Source organism: Danio rerio, chromosome 22, assembly GCF_049306965.1.
Source record: "Danio rerio strain Tuebingen ecotype United States chromosome 22, GRCz12tu, whole genome shotgun sequence".
NCBI classification, from domain to species: domain Eukaryota; kingdom Metazoa; phylum Chordata; class Actinopteri; order Cypriniformes; family Danionidae; genus Danio; species Danio rerio.
The window spans coordinates 21567041-21584154 of NC_133197.1; the positions used below are offsets into that span (position 1 = coordinate 21567041).

The 17114-nt window shown below is 37.5% G+C and overlaps 1 protein-coding gene across 2 annotated transcripts in view; it reads right to left on the reverse strand.

The window, feature by feature from the left end:
- Positions 1-17114, reverse strand: part of tle2b (TLE family member 2, transcriptional corepressor b) — a 117095-nt gene that overhangs the window by 44690 nt on the left and 55291 nt on the right. For both annotated transcript variants that reach the window (XM_073937810.1, XM_005170536.6), the window contains one exon: positions 4078-4122. In XM_073937810.1, the coding sequence (XP_073793911.1) occupies positions 4078-4122 (45 nt within the window). The remainder of the gene's footprint in view (positions 1-4077; positions 4123-17114) is intronic.

Sequence of the window (17114 nt, forward strand, 5' to 3'; positions counted from 1 at the left end):
CATTTATATACAGACCCCTGACCGAATACATGCATGCATTCTGAGATTCAGTGAACACATGTTTTCAAATTCAGTGAACTATAATTGAGATGCCAATCATGTGCAAAAGACATCATCTGAGCAGTGCTGAAAATCATGTGGCAATTTCACACAGCCTAGAATTCTAAAACACACACACATACATACAAACACCTATCTATATGGGGATTTCCTATTGACGTAATGACTTTTATACTGTGCAAACTATATATTCCATCCCCATACTCCAAACCTACCCTTAAACCAAACTCTTAAATGAATCTGCATTTTTACATTTTCAAAAGTCAAAAAATGGTTAAATCAAGGTCAAAATCTACTGGTATTTTCATATACAAGTGTCCCCACAATGTCAGGAAGACATGGTGTGCACACACACACACGTGCGCGCACACACACTCTGAACTATCTAGATCTCTGTCTATCCAGCAATCATATCTTAATCCAGTGTTTTAAATCCACAGGGATAGAAGTGAGACCTACAGAGACTGACAGGAAATAAATAAATAAATAAACGAATAAATAAAAGTACTACGATGAAAGCAGGATTAGAGGAAGGGCGGAGACGCAGAAATCTGGAATCCTATTAAGAGCAAATCAGTTTGTTGAATGAAAGCACGATGACAGAAGCTCCACCCACAAGTGGGAAGCTCTCGACAAAACTTTACACTGATATTTTATTTCCCTTCCTGTGACATTTGTCTGTTTCTTGTCTTTCTCCATCACTCTCCATTCATCTGTGCCAGCTCACACAGAAAGTGTATGATTACCCCCTTCCTCACATGCCAGAAAAGACTGATGTAGAGGGAAATCAGTCTGAGGAACAAAACGAGAGGCACACACAGGCACTGGCTATTCTTACAGAAGATACTAACATTAAATATCAATGAAGTGGGGGCATGTTAATAGATCGCCAAAGACCAAATCATCAAATCATGGATCATCTGATGCATATTTGTCTACAAAAATAAGGATTCATATATCATATTTTACGTAATCAGTATTTATTTTTTGATTCATGAATATTATATTATTTAAAAAAATTATTCCACTTTATAGTTTTAGCTGTGTCTTGGTTTAATGTTATAAGTATGTGTGTAATTATGGAGCATCGTGAGAGATTTGACCCTCCCTAAAACCCCATTAAAACCATATAATTGCACGCACACACACACACACACACACACACACACACACACACACACACACACACACACACACACACACACACACACACACACACACACACACACACACACACACACACACACACGCACACACACAAACGCACACAGGGGATTCAATGAGAATGAATTGCATCCACTGATAGTGTTGTTTATTTGTATTGCCATGCGTATGTGGTTTCAGGGTTTCAGTATCCAGTTCACAAAAAGATTTGTATAAACCAGGTTTGTTAAATGCAAGGTGCATGGTCAAGTTCTTCCTTTTAAAACCCAAAGTACTGTATAGGATGCACATTTCACTCAACTATTCCAATGCCTTCTGTATTTAAAACAACAACAAAGTATTATAACAAGTTATATATCCTATTTTTATGACAGTTATTGAAATCAGACATTAATTAAACCTGATCCAAACCACACATTTCAGATGTGAATGGTCAAATCACTGGTCATGGTAAATCTATAAACCAAATTCAAGCCATATCCACATATGTTTAATTTAAGTGTAAATGGATAAAATACATGAAACTGAACTGATTTATAAACAAGATCCTTACTACATCCTGATGTATCCCAAACTCAGATCACATAAAATCAGATACTTTTAATCCAGATCCAAACTGCATCCATATATTTGTGAACTGTCAGATTGCATGACCCCAGATGTTAATATTAAGAATCCAAACAATTTCCATATGTGTTACAAATGAAAACAGATCACATGAAATCAAACATCTGTAATCTGAATCCAAACCATATCAAAAACAAACAAGCGTAACAAGTATGAATGGTATAAGATCACATGAAATCAGATGTTTATAATCCAGATCCAAACCACATCCATATATGTAACAAATGTGAACTATCAGACCGCATGTAAATATAAGATGTATAAAATGTAAATAATCAGAATCCAAAGAATATCTATTTTTGTTACAAATGTAAACAGTCAGATCACATGAAAACTGACATTTGTAGTCTGGATCGAAACCACATCCATATATGTTTCAAAGGTGAATGGTCAGAACAAATTCAAATTAGACATTGTTATTCTGGATTCAAACCATATCAAAAAATGTAACAAGTGTGAACGGTAAGACCACATGAAATCAGATGTTTATGATCCAGATCCAAACCACATCTATATATATAACAAATGTGAATGGTCAGATCGCATGACAACAGATGCAAATAATCAGAATCTATATCCATGTATGTTACAAATGTGAACGGTCAAAACACATGAAATCAGACATCTGTAATCTGAATCTAAACCATATCAAAAAATGGAACAAATGTAAACGGTAAGATCACATGAAATCAGATGTTTATGACCCAGATCCAAACCACATCCATATATGTAAAAAATGTGAACGGTCAGATCGCATGATGGTATCAGATGTTAATAATCCAATTCAAAACTCTATCCATATATTTTACAAATGTAACCGGAAAGATCGCATGAAATCATATGTTTATAATCCAGATACAAACCAAATTCATTTACAGTATGTGACAAATGTGAACTGTCAGATCACATGAAAACTGACATTTGTATTCTGGATCTAAACCGCATCCATATGTTACAAACGTGAATAGTCAGAACACATGAAATCAGACGTCTGTAATATGGATCCAAACCATATTAAAAATTTTACAAGTGTTAATGGTAAGATCACATGAAATCAGATGTTTATAATCCAGATCCAAACCACATCCATATATGTTACAAATGTAAACGGTCAGATCACATGAAAACTGACATTTGTAGTCTGGATCTAAACCGCATCCATATGTTACAAATGTGAATAGTCAGAACACATGAAATCAGACGTCTGTAATATGGATCCAAACCATATTAAAAATTTTACAAGTGTGAATGGTAAGATCACATGAAATCAGATGTTTATAATTCAGATCCAAACCACATCCATATATGTTACAAATGTAAACGGTCAGATCACATGAAAACTGATATTTGTAGTCTGGATCTTAACCGCATACATATGTTACAAATGTGATTGGTCAGAACACATGAAATCAGTCATCTGTAATTTGGATCCAAACCAAATTAAAAATTTAACAAATGTGAACAGTCAGATCACACGACATCATATCAAATATCAAAATATGATATCAAACATCATATCAAATATTAATATTAATAATTCAAACAATATCCATGTGTGTTACAAAAGTAAACGGTCAGATTCCATGAAATTCAATGTTAATAATCTAGATCCAAGCCAAATTCCTAAATGTAACAAACTGTCAGATCACATGACATCAGATGTAAATTATTCATAATCTAAACAACATCCATATAAGTTTCAAATCTGAACAGTCAGAACACATGAAATCAGACATCTGTAATCTGGATCCAAACCATATAAAAATATAACAAGTGTGAACGGTAAGACTGCATGGAATCCGATGTTTATAATTCAGACCCAAACCAAATTCATATATGTAACAAATGTGAACAGTCAGATCGCATGGCATTAGATGTAAATAATCAGAATCCAAACAATATTCATATATGTTACAAATGTGAACAGTCAGAATACACGAAATCAGACATCTGTAATCTGGATCCAAACCATATCAAAAAATTTTACAAGTGTGAACTTGTGAAGTGTGAAGACTGCATGAAATAAGATGTTTAGAATCCAGATCCAATCCACATAGATATATGTAACAAACGTGAACAGTCAGATCACTGAATGGCAGATGATCTGATTTAAAAACTGGATCGTACTTGTGTGCAGTTTGAACAGAGAATGAGACGATGTTTAGCATTAACAAAAATACCACAGGCAAAACAGTTTGCTAAATTCGCCCCACAGGACTGTCTTACCTGTTTGTGCATCTCAATGTTGAGCCCGTAGGACATCTCGTAGTACTGTGAAAACACAAGCGAGAGCATCAATCAGCACAATGATGAATTAAACAGCGGTGAATCATCATCAATCAAATTAAAGCCTCAGCGGCCTGACACTAACGACTCATTGAAACTACAGGAAGACAGAGGATTTGAGTGCATCAGCGTGTGTGTTTCTGTTTCAGCAGGCAGATGAGCAGCAACGCCAATGATGAAGATGAAACCTGACACAACTGCTTGCTTATTCCGTGTCTCTCTCCGTCTGTCTGTCACGCTTACACACTCGGTAACTGCTCTGTGTATAGCTCGATTTTCAAAAATCCTTTTTTTCCTCTTCTCTCCCCTTATCTCTGTCTTTCTTGATCGGCTCCCTCGTTACCGACCTTCCTTTTTAATCCTCCTCTCTCCTGCCCTTCTCCTCTATTATTCTGTAAACTCTATTTCCCATCCGTGATGTGTGTGTGCCTGACCTCTTCTCTTCTATCAAACCTTCTCTGCGGTTTAATCTCGGGATTAAAGTCTCATCATATCTAATGACAGCACCTGGAAACCCAAAGGTGTCGATATGAGGTTAACGAGCGGTAAAATATTTTAAGTTTTGACACGCCCACCTACTCGTTCTTTATTAGTGCCTGCCAAGGGAAGTCTCTATATTAATTTTTCTAGTATTTCACTTTCGCCTGCTACTTGTTCCTTGAGTAGCTTATGGAGCAGACAAGTGTTTAGCGCTAAACCACAGAAGATTGTTAAGATGAAAACATTTCTATCAGTTAAATAAAACAGCAAGCTTCAGTTTGCAATCAAAAAAATAGTTCAAAATAAAAATGAATATTTAAATCAACCTCAAGTGGTTTCAAAACTGAGATTGTTTTGACAATATTTGGAAAAATGTTGCACTCTGGTTTATTTAAACCAAAATTGGGTAAAATTTAGATTAGCCTAAACACTGGGTTAAATTTGGTCTTATTATTTAATTAAAAAAATTAACTCAGCAGTTGGTTTAGACCATATTACACCCAAAATTGGATTGAAACAACCCAGCATTCTAAGAAATAATATTTAAATCTCAAAACTGTCTCAAAACTGAGATTGTTTTGACGATATTTAGAAAAATGCTGCACTCTAAGAAAGCTGGGTTATTTAAACCCAAATTGGGTAAAATATGAACTAACCCAAACACTGGGCTAAATTTAGTCCTATGAATTTAATAAATAAAAATAAAAAATAACCCAGCAGGTGGTTTAGACTGTATTACACCCAAAGTTGGATTGAACTAACCCAGCATTGAAACAAATTATATTTAAATCACCCTCAAGTGGTTCCAAAACTGATTTTGTTTTGATGATATTTAGAAAAATGTTGCACTTTAAGAAATGCTGGGTTATTTAAACCCAAATTGGGTAAAATATGGACTAACCCAAACACTGGGCTAAACTTGGTCCTATTAATTTAATTTTAAAAAATTAATCCAGCAGTTGGTTTAGACTGTATTACATCCAAAATTGGGTTAAAATAAACCAGCATTTTAAAAATTTATATTTAAATCACCATCAAGTGGTTCCAAAACTGAAATTATTTTGACGATATTTAGAAAAATGCTGCACTCTACATAATACAAGCTTATTTTAATCCAAATTGGGTAAAATATGAACTAACCCAAACATAGGGCTAAATTTGGTCCAATGAACTTAATTAAAAAAAATAACCCAGTAGTTGGTTTAGACTATTACACCCAAAGTTGGATTGAAATAACCCTGCATTGTAAAAAAAACACAAAAAAAAAACAAAAACAAAAAAACTTGTATTTAAATCACCCTAAAGTCGTTCCAAAACTGAGATTGTTTTGATGATATTTACAAAAATGCTGCACTCTAAAAAATACTGATGTTTTTAAAACCAAATTGGGTAAAATATGAACTAACCCAAACACTGGGTCAAACTTGGTCCTATAAATTTAATTTAAAAAAATTAACCCAGCAGATGATTTAGCCCAAGGGTACCCAAACTCGGTCCTAGAGAGCCGGTGTCCTGCAAAGTTTAGTTCCAACAACAATCAGACACACCTGGGCCAGCTAATCAAGCTTTTACTAGGCTTTCTAGAAACATCTGTGCAGGTGTGTTGGGGCAAGTTAGAGCTAAAATCTGTAGGACACCAGCCATCCAGGACCGAGTTTGCTCACCCCTGGTTTAGATGGTATTACCCCCAAAATTAGGTTGAAATAACCCAGCATTGTAAAAATGTATATTTAAATCAACCTTAACTAGTTCCAAAGCTGAAATTGTTTTAATGATGTTTACAAAAATGTTGCACTCTAAGAAATGCTGGGTAAGTAAAACCCAAATCGGGTAAAATATGGACTACCCCAAACACTGGATTAAATTTGGTTCTATTATTTAATTAAGAAATTAACCCAGCAGTTGGTTTAGACTGTATTACACCCAAAATTGGGTAGCAATAATCCAGCATTTTAAAAATTTATATTTGAATCACCTTTGAGTGGTTTCAAAACTGAGATTGTTTTGACCATATTTAGAAAAGTGTTGCACATTAGAAATGCTGGGATATTTAAATCCAAATTGGGTAAAATGTGGACTAACACAAAGACTGGGTTAAATTTGGTCCAATTAATTTGATTAAAAAATTAACCCAGCAGTTGGTTTAGACCATCTTACACCCAAAATTGGGTTGAACCCAGCATTTTTTAGAGTGTGGAAACCGGTCGTCACTGACATCTATAGTATTGAAAACCAATACTACACAAGGCAACAGCTACCAGAGCTTCCAAAGTTCTTTCAAATGTCTTCTTGTGTGTTTAACCGAAGAAAGGAACTCAAACGGGTTTGTGAAAAGTGAGTAAATGATGACAGAATTGTCAGTTTTGGGTGAAGTTTAAATATGAATTCATAAGCTGCTGTGCTTTTCTAAATCTCACTAGATGATGGCCTTGTGATTGTCACCTTGTAGACAAAAAAATATCTAAGTGACTTGAGGGTTACGAAGCAACATCTAACAAATATTTAACAATACCATAACAACATTACAATGGTGTAAAGAAGGGGTGTCAAATCCTGCTCCTGGAGGGACAGCGTCCTGCAGAGTTTAACTCCAACCAGCAACAATACACTAGCCAGCAGGTTTGTAGTAAGTCTAAAAACTTTGATTAGCTTTTGGTTTGCGCTAAACTCTGCAGGACAGTGGCCCTCCAGGAGCAGGTTTGGGCACCCCCATTGTAAAGCAGTGTTTTTCAACAAGGACGTGACTGCCCCCAAGTGGGTGTCCTGAGGATATCAAGGGGCCCCTGGAAGTAGTCATTTTGAAAGGGGGGCAATGAGATGCTCCTAGTGGAGTTTGTTTACTGCAAGTTTGCACCAAGGAATCACAATGATTTAAGTCATGCTGCAGGATTTAGTCGAGAGTTGGGGTCGCAAATGTATGTTAGAATTGAACATGACATGGTGATGCACCACCTTCTGTCCAGTGTTTGAACCCCTTCTTGGTGGAGAACAATAGGATCTGGATTATGAAGAGGGGCTGATGCTGGTGCTTAAAAAGTGAACTCATGCAGATTCTGATTTTACCAAGTGCAACAAGTTCCTACTTTAGAAACTTTGTATAAAATTTGAGGGACAAGTTTATAGTTTGTCAACTTTAGGTTTATAATCAGGGTTTATTTCCCTCTGATTTTAGCACAGTATGGGCAGGGTTAGGTTTATGGGAAGGGATTAGGTTTGAATTCAGTGTTCTGACATAAAATATGTTTTAGGATCAACAAATTATGTCGACCCAGAAACACATCCAACTCAAAATCAGGATGTACAAGTGCAAAGGAAAGTTGCAGGACATGATGACATGTGGGAACACCCTACAAAATGATGGCAACTCCCTGTTGTTCTGACAAAGTTACTAGAATGGGACTGGAAATGCCTAGCACAGTGATGTCCAAACAGAATGTAGCATTAGAGCATCCTGGCAAATCTCTTGTGACACCACAAATGTGTGGCAGCGTCAACAATCTCCAATGCGGACAACTGACTGACATACAGCAACCAATCAGGGTTTATTTGATCAGAATCATGATTAGCAGCCTTTGTGAAATTTATTCAACTAGAAAACTAAAGGTAGTTTTTAAGAAGTTTTTAAAAGTAGTTTTAAGAGGTTTGAAACAGTTCTACAATTAGGTTAGCATGTTTCTAGTATGGATTGGCTTGTTTCTTGCAAGGCTATTGATAGGGGGTTCTGAGGGGTTGCTAAGGTGTTACTAGGTGATTGGTAAGGTGTTGCTAGAGTGTTTTGACTGGTTGTTAAGGCATTGCTAAGCGTTGGCAAAGCTGTTCTGAGTGGTTGCTAGGTGGTTGCTAAGGTGTTCCAGGTAGTTGTTAAGGTGTTGCTATGTGGTTGCTAAGGTGTTGCTATGCAGTTGCACATTGTTGCTATGTTGTTGCTGGGGTATTTTGAGTAGTGGTAAGGTGTATTTGCTATCGATGGATTTATCAGCGTTGCAACATCTTGTTTTATCCCTCTCCTTTTCGCAGCACCATCTGACAAAATTTTGCATGCTCATGGGATCTACTATGCCCCTTTTAAAAATATGTAAATAAGTCTCTGATGTCCCTATAATGTCTGTGTCGAGTTTCAGCTCAAAATATCCCACAAATAATCTTGTATAACTGTTTGAAACTGCCCCTTTTAGGCTTTGATCCAAATTGTGCTACTTTGGTGACTGTCGCTTTAAACACAAAAGAGATTTTCAAAAGAAGGCGGAGCTTCAAATACCTATGCGTCAGCATAGTGGCAGATTCAACAACAAGGCTAATGTCCTATGCTGATGAGGGAGAGATTACAACTAACGAGCGGGGCTTTCCCCCTCTGATGACACGCACAAAGTGAGAATGACAATCAAAGTGTTTCTGCAGACAATTTTTATAAAATGTGATTATAAAAAAATAATATTATTACATTTTTACCATTAGAAGTTGGTTATATTCACTAATTGTCACCACACAACTGTGTTTAAACACCTTATGAAGGTGATTTTTGCATAATAGCTACCCTTTAAGACAGGGGTGCCCAAACTCGGTCCTGGAGGGCAGGTGTCCTGCATATTTTAGCTCCAACCCCAAATAAACACATCTGAACAAGCTAATCAAGCTCCTTCTAGGTATACTAAAACTTCAAGGCTAGTGTGGTGAAGTAAGCTGGAGCTAAACTATGCAGGACACCGGCCCTCCAGGACCAAGTTTGGACACCCCTGCCTTATGGTCTAGTTTTTCAACAACACAACGTCTATAAGGGGGTTTGACTTTGATAATTACATCAGTATTTGCCATGTTGTGTTCTACATGCCTAAGACATTCAACCAATGGTATATGAATTCAACATCCTTGGCTGAAACTACAACCACTCTATGAATCCTGCAAAACAACGATGAAAATGCAAAAGTACTGAATGAGATTCTGAACACATATTGGTTGATCTTCTTCCACTATCCGACCCCAAGATAATCCATTAAAAATAAAAACAATGGCATTTCTGTTATATAAAGAAATTCATGTGCAGACACTATATGGTCAACAAAACTCATTTCAAGCCATCTAACTTTAAACCGAATGGATTTTAATATCATGAAAGCCATAAATCCAGCCAAGTGTGTCCAAACTTTTGACTGGCAGTTTAAACGCAAGTCCATAAAATGAAGCATTTTAGACACATGTTGCGCTGCATTCAAATTTATTGCATTTCCAGTATTGATCTCTCCGGTGGGTGATGAATTTTAGATAAAGCGTGACATAACAGCAGAACTATTTCCCCATCTATCTGCTCTTGCTGGCACGCACTCACACAAATATAAATCACGTCCGCCGGTTCTGCATGCTGATAGTGCAGCAGGGCCGCTGGAAACGGTTCCGTTTTAAAAAGCTCTGAAACGGCCCAGAAGGCTATTCAGCGGCGCTCGTATTACCTCTGCCACGGCCAACAAAAGTCTCTGCATCATTCCAGCCCAACATTAGTTCTCAGCATGTTTTGATGTAGAATCAATCCGGAGAGAAAACGCAGAGTGGAAATTCAAATTTGCACAAAAATGGACAATATATCAGCCAATTAATCGACCTGGCTGACATATCAGTGCCAACTAAATGGAAATGTCTCATAAGCGAGCCTTAACTCGAAGCTGAACACACTGAGGAAACAATGTCCCAGATATAGGAGCCTTTATAGAAAGCACACAGCAACACGGAACAGAAAGACTTTAGTGATTTTTTGGTAAATATGAAGCGTTTATGAACCATACAAGAAAACTATTATACTGTATATATTACACTTACAACCCTTTATAAATGAATGCTACAGCATATGTAAGTACAGTGAACTAAGAAACTAATAAATATTATACTACACTTTAGTTTACCTACAGCACACTGGTGTAATATAATATACCCTATAGTTGTAGGGTTTATTTGTAAAAAGTACCATTGGGTCATTTGTTTATATTACTGTTAGTTGTTGTGTTACCATAGCAAATACATAATTACCACAACATGTTAATTCAAGTACTTCACTATAGTTTAGTTCAAAAACACTGTACTATTTACTATACCTGACAAAAGTCTTGTCGCCTATCCAAGTTTTAGGAATAACTAATAATAATTTGTCTTTAAGTGGATCTCTGCAATGACTCAAATAACTTATAAATAAAGTAATCTAAAACGGCAAAGAAAGTGTTCTTGCAGGACTCCCAGAGTTCATCAAGATTCTTTAGATTCATCTTCAATGCCTCCTCCATCTTACTCCAGACATGCTCAATAATGTTCATGTCTGATGACTGGGCTGGCCAGTCCTGGAGCTCATTGACCTTGTTTGCTTTCAGGAACTTAGATGTGGAGGCTGAAGTATGAGAAGGAGTGCTATCCTGCTGGAAACTTTGCCCTCTCCTGTGGTTTGTAATGTAATGGGCAGCACAAATGTCTTGATTCCTCAGGCTGTTGACCTTAACAGATCTCTTGCACACCCCCATACTGAATGTAACCCCAAACCATGATTTTTCCTTCACCTAATTTGACTGATTTCTGTCAGAATCTTGGGTCTATGCGGGTTCCAATAGGTCTTCAGCAGTATTTGTGATGATTGGGATGCAGTTCAACAGATGATTCATCTGAACAAAGTTAATATTTGTTGCTCTTACAACTGGGATCGACAAAAAGACTTTTGTCAGGTAGTGTAGCATTTTTTACGTGGGAGAACAATTTTAGATTTGTGCATTAAATATGACACTGATTGAGTTTAGCAATATATTGCCTCAGTGTACACACATCCCAGCAATAGAGAGGTTTAATTAAGCTGAAATAGTTTAGGTAGTCGGCATGTTGTGTTTATGGTCTCCCTAAAGGAAATGCTGAATGAAAAACTTAAGGCGGGACACCTGCAGCTCATTTTCTCTTCAAAGCTGTTGAGACTTAAGGCATGTTTACACAACAAAGATGTAATGAAAATGAAAAGCTTTTGCTTAGAGTTTTTGAAAGGTTTGCATACAGATGACAATGTTGTCAAAATGACCCTCATCTGCACTGATCTGCAAAAACAATGGAAAATGAGTTACTAGGCAGGCCAAGACTGTAGATTTAGCGTTTTCAGGCCCTCAAAATACTGTTGTGATTGTGTGACAATAATGTGCAAAATACATAAATGGGTTTAGTTGAAAATGGTGCTGTGTAAATAACTCTTAGTAAGATTTTAAAATCTACTTTTTAAAGAATATTTCAGCTACAAAATAAAGATACGAGATTATCTAAAAGGCAAAAGGCCAGAGTGAGTGAGTTTGGGGCCAGTTGATGGACCTCCCACATGAACCAACAAGTCACTGTTTTTATTAGGTCACTGGGTTTTTGTTGGATCTATACTATTGTAAGATCCTATATATTAGCAATATTCCATCAAATTTAGGAAAATTTGTCACTGCAAGCAGGGCCGGATTAACATAATGGCTAGGTGAGGCTGAAGCCCCAGGGCCCGTGGAAAAAAGGGGCCCTTGATTAGCTGAAGAATTAATTTGTGCTATGACACCGGGAAACTCCTCTTTGCGTTTTGCTTTTGCTTGTCGATAATGTAAAGTATTCGGTTTGCAACTGTGAGGGCAATGCTACACACTGATTTACACTCGTACACTACGGACAATTTAGTCTACCCAATTCACCTGTACCACATGTCTTTGGACTGTGGGGGAAACCGGAGGACCTGAAGGAATCCAACGCAAACGCAGGGAGAACATGCAAACTCCACACAGAAACGCTAACTGACCCAGCTGAGGCTCGAACCAACGACCTTCTTGCTGTAAGGCAACACTGAAGTTAAAATATTTTTAATAATTCTTTTAGCTCATTTAAAGAATGGCATAAAACATTTGCTTGTGAAAGAAACTTAAATGTGTTGAATAAACATTTATTCATTCTCCTTCGGCTGAAGCCTGGTTTATACATCTGCGCCGAGTGATCGGCGTGACCCACTGCATATGCGTCAGCCATTGTGAGGGCTATGCGACCGCGCGGAGGCTGCACTGAAGCATACTCGTGCGTTTGACGCACAAGTATATATCGGCCTTTAGTCCCTTATTCATCAGGTGTCATCACAGCAGAATGAACCGCCAACTATTCCAGCATATGTTTTACACAGCGGATGACATTCCAGCAGCAACCCAGTACTGGGAAACAGGCATACACTCATATTCACACACACACAATGCATGTCTTTGGACTGTGGGGTAAAGCGGAGCACCCGGAGGAAACACACACCAACACCGGGAAGAACATGCAAACTCCACACAGAAATGCCAACTGACCCAGCTAGGACTTGAATCAGCGACCTTCATGGTGTGAGGCGACAGTGCTAACCACTGAGCCACCTTGCCACCCCAGTGGTGAGTCCATTGTACACAAACTTGACATAAATTTTTGTTTTGTTTTTGGTAAAACACTGAAAATGCAGAGGCAAGGCAAGTAGTTTATGCAGCATGCTTGAGTATTTAAGCTCAAATCTGGAAGTGGGTGTTTGAGTGCTGTTGTGTTTTTGTGGTTGTGTTGTTATTCTTGATATCAGCGGGATTGTGATGAGCTTTTGGCTCATAATGGCTTAATGTTCTTGCATTCCCTCGGCAGGAGCTCATTGTTATATAAGCTCTCTCATGTTAGCGCACTCTCATTCTATACCACCAATCTGTGTGTATATGAGTATGTGTATGTATAGATGTGTCTGTGTGTAATCCCAGAGTGTGTCCATGTGTGTATATGTTGTCTGGAGCAGATTGCGCACGGCATGTGGCGGATGTAGCAGGGCTCAATGCGGCGGAGGTTCAACAAAGCCTCTCCGCCTGCTGCAGCCGCGGTATGTGTGTGTGGGTGCATGTGTGTGTGTGTATTAGTCCTCATCGGTCTAACGAGGGGCAAAATGTAATGGGTGTCCCTTGGTTCAACCCGGCAGCTGTTTGCCATCCGTCGCTTGTACACATATCCCGCTGTGACGCTGGACACTCGGCTCTTTCTGAAATCTGTGTTCGGCGAGTGCGTGTGACTGTCCAGTGCTCTGTACTGGATACAGCTGTGATCCTCTAAGCTCAGACACATCGATTGGCTCATTCTGGTATAGTTTCACTAGACTGGCAACGCCAGCGCGTTATAATTTCCATTGGGCTGTCGCATCTGCCATGACCCCATTTACATCAAACAGCCACAATTTGAAATGACCGATTTAAAAATAGCCACTCTCAGTGCTGTCAAAAGAGCTCCAAAAAAAGGAAACGGTAAATAGATGTGCATTCGCAGAAAGATACAGCACAGTTCGGAAGGGGGAGAAAATGAATAAGGCTTTTAATATGTAAATGAACACAGGAAGTCGACCGATTCGATTTTAATATACTAAATCGAAACCATATCTGCGCTAAAATGAATATGTTGTAGAAAGGATTTTTCAGACATAGCTAGTAAATTTCATGAACTAAATTTAAAGTAACACACTGAATTAAATGTCAAATTTAGCATGTTTACACAACAACTATAAACTAAACTTTCATTGCTTTTTTGAAAAGTTTTATATGAATATTGTTGTTTAAATGGCCCCTTTTCAAATGGATCAGTGGAAATTACTAATGCTGGGTTCACTCAAAAATGTGTAATTTACCTGTGCTAAAGTCAGTGCAAAAGTGAGAATAGAGGAGAATTATCGGTACACGGCAGGAAAGACGCAGAATATGCTATCACTCCAAGTGCGGACTGCAAGACTGGGGGATAACTTGTAATAAGTTAGAGGCATAACTTGCAGTTATCGAGAACCCGTTGAACCATACGAGATGTCACAACGAGATGTTGTTGGCAAGATGACAGAAATACCTATGCGAGAACATTTCAACCTAAGGCTCATTTTGATAACGTACCCATACATTTCTGCAGAGCACCAAGTACGTCCCAGGAACTTTTTTTTTTTTTTGCAGATTTTGCAAATCCACCAGAGGCCGCTGTGTACGCTTAATGAGATCTCAAATTTCTCTTGAGAGTGCCATTCGTGCCTGCTCTTCCGATCCCCCCATCATCCTTTCTTAAACCAATCCGATAGTGTTCTAAAAAGCATAGATTGACCAGCAAAGTTAGCCTACTCTGTGTCGCCCCCTGTGGTTGCAAATAACAGTACAATGGTGAGAGCGTCAACTATGAAAGCCTCCGCAACTTGCAGCTGTATATTAATAACTATGTTGGTTGGGTTTAAGTTTGGGGAAGGTTTAGACGTTAATAACTATGATGGTTGGGTTTAGGATTGGGGCACGTGTAGACTTTAATAACTGTGATGGTTGGGTTTAGGTTTGGGGTTGGTGTAGATGTTAATAACTATGATGGTTGGGTTTAGGGTTGTGGTAGATGTAAACGTTAATAACTATGATGGTTGGCTTCAGAGTTGTAGTAGGTATAGACGTTAATATCTGTGATGGTTGGGTTTAGGGTTGAGGCATGTGTAGACTTTAATAACTGTGATGGTTGGGTTTAGGTTTGGGGTTGGTGTAGATGTTAATAACTATGATGGTTGGGTTTAGGGTTGGAGTAGGTATAGACGTTAATATCTGTGATGGTTGGGTTTAGGGTTGGGGCAGGAGACGTTAATAACTGTGATGGTTGGATTTAGGGTTGTGGTAGGTATAGACATCGATAATTTTGATGGTAGGTTTTAGATGTGGAGTAGGTGTAGATGTTAATAAATAATGGATACAGTGCAACAACATAGTTTTGACATATGGTTCTCCAAAACTTTAAGTAACGTCTCTACTACAAGTTATGCCCCTATATGCTATGCCAATGTCTTGCAGTCCGCAGACAAACCCTGCTCTATGTGTTTGCTATGTATGTGAAATTTACCTTGAAATTTACGCATGTTCAAATAATTGCATGCAATAAATACATACAATTCTCTTTGCAATCCATGTTCAATTAGTGCCATTAGCAAAAAAAAAAAAAAAAAAAAAAAACTTTTTTTGAAAAACCTTACTTCAATGTCAACATAATGCATAACTAGGGTAATGACCGTTAGAGCCACCCAAAATAATTGCAAAAACCTTTTAAAGCTACGGTGCACAATCCACATTCAGTTCTCTCTCAGTTCTGTCTCAATGTACAATTTTTTTTGTAATATTTTCAAAATAACATTTTAATTTGTTTTCAGTTTCACTTTTATGTGTTTGAAGCTCCAAAAGTTGAAGAGTTGAACCAAAACAAAACAAAAAAAATGTAAATACTTTTCTAAGACCTAATGTATGTGCAGATTGCTTAATTTAAATGTAGTAAGTTTGGGTTGAGACTTCTGTTTAATTCATCCATAAAAATATGTTGGTCAAAGCCACACAGAGGAACAATTGAGGTTGCTTTTTTATTTTCCTCGAAACCTTTCCTGTTTTAATTTTTGGTAGGTATCAGTTAAATTCTTTGTAAGACAACTGTTGAAGAGCTGTAGGAAAACAGAGGTGTAAAAACAACGATCAATACAGAGTTAAGATCTTTTTGATGTTTGACAAATTTTATGTCAAATTTGACTTCGATATATTTGCAAATTTTAATACAAGTATTGTCCAACAAAAAAAATTAAGAAACGAGAAAGTCTATATTTATTAATTCGCCTTTGATTGTAGGAGAAATAATTGAGACATTATAGTATATACATATTACAGAAAATAGATTCTAGTGTAGTGTTGCTGTACATAATGTTTGTTTGCTGTTTCGTTTCAGACATTTCCCGTATTCCTCATACTCCTCACACTTACTGACTAATTATTCAAGGTTTTATTCAATTTGAGATTCAATTTGATGAAATGGCATTCTGCAATTTGTTTCATCTATAATTGCACTGATATGAATTGGCAGTCTATGAATCACAGCTCAGGTTTTGTGTGGCTGATAACGCACTCGCAATTTTCCCCCCGTCTGTCAGGAAACTTGCCAGGTAACTCGTAATTCAGTCTCGGATTCAAGAACAGCCGCCAACAGGACTGCCACTAAAGACGTTCGTGGCTTTCATATAATGTCACTTTATTGTCTGAGGAGAAAAAAGGGAAGTAGAATGAAATTATTTATGATACGCCTCTTTCAGTGGCTTGTACTGTAACTGACTGAAATGGAGTCTTATCTTTCTAATAAGATGGTTAATGTCTCAATACACAACCAATCATGATTCAGTCATCATCTACTCGCCCCTATGTTGGTCTAGTCTTACTTTATTCTTAGTTTTTTTTTTTCTCACAATGATGTCAATGGGGTCTAGACAATATTTTTTTGGACCCCATTGACTGTCAGTATATAAACGTTTCTCAAAAAGTCTGTGTGTATGTTTATACACTTACCGATCACTTTATTAGGTACACCCGTCCAACTGGTCGTTAACGCAAATTTATAATCAGCCAATCACATGGCAGCAACTCAATGCATTTAGGCATGTAGACATGGTCAAGACGATCTGCTGCAGTTCAAACTGAGCATCAGAACGGGGAAGA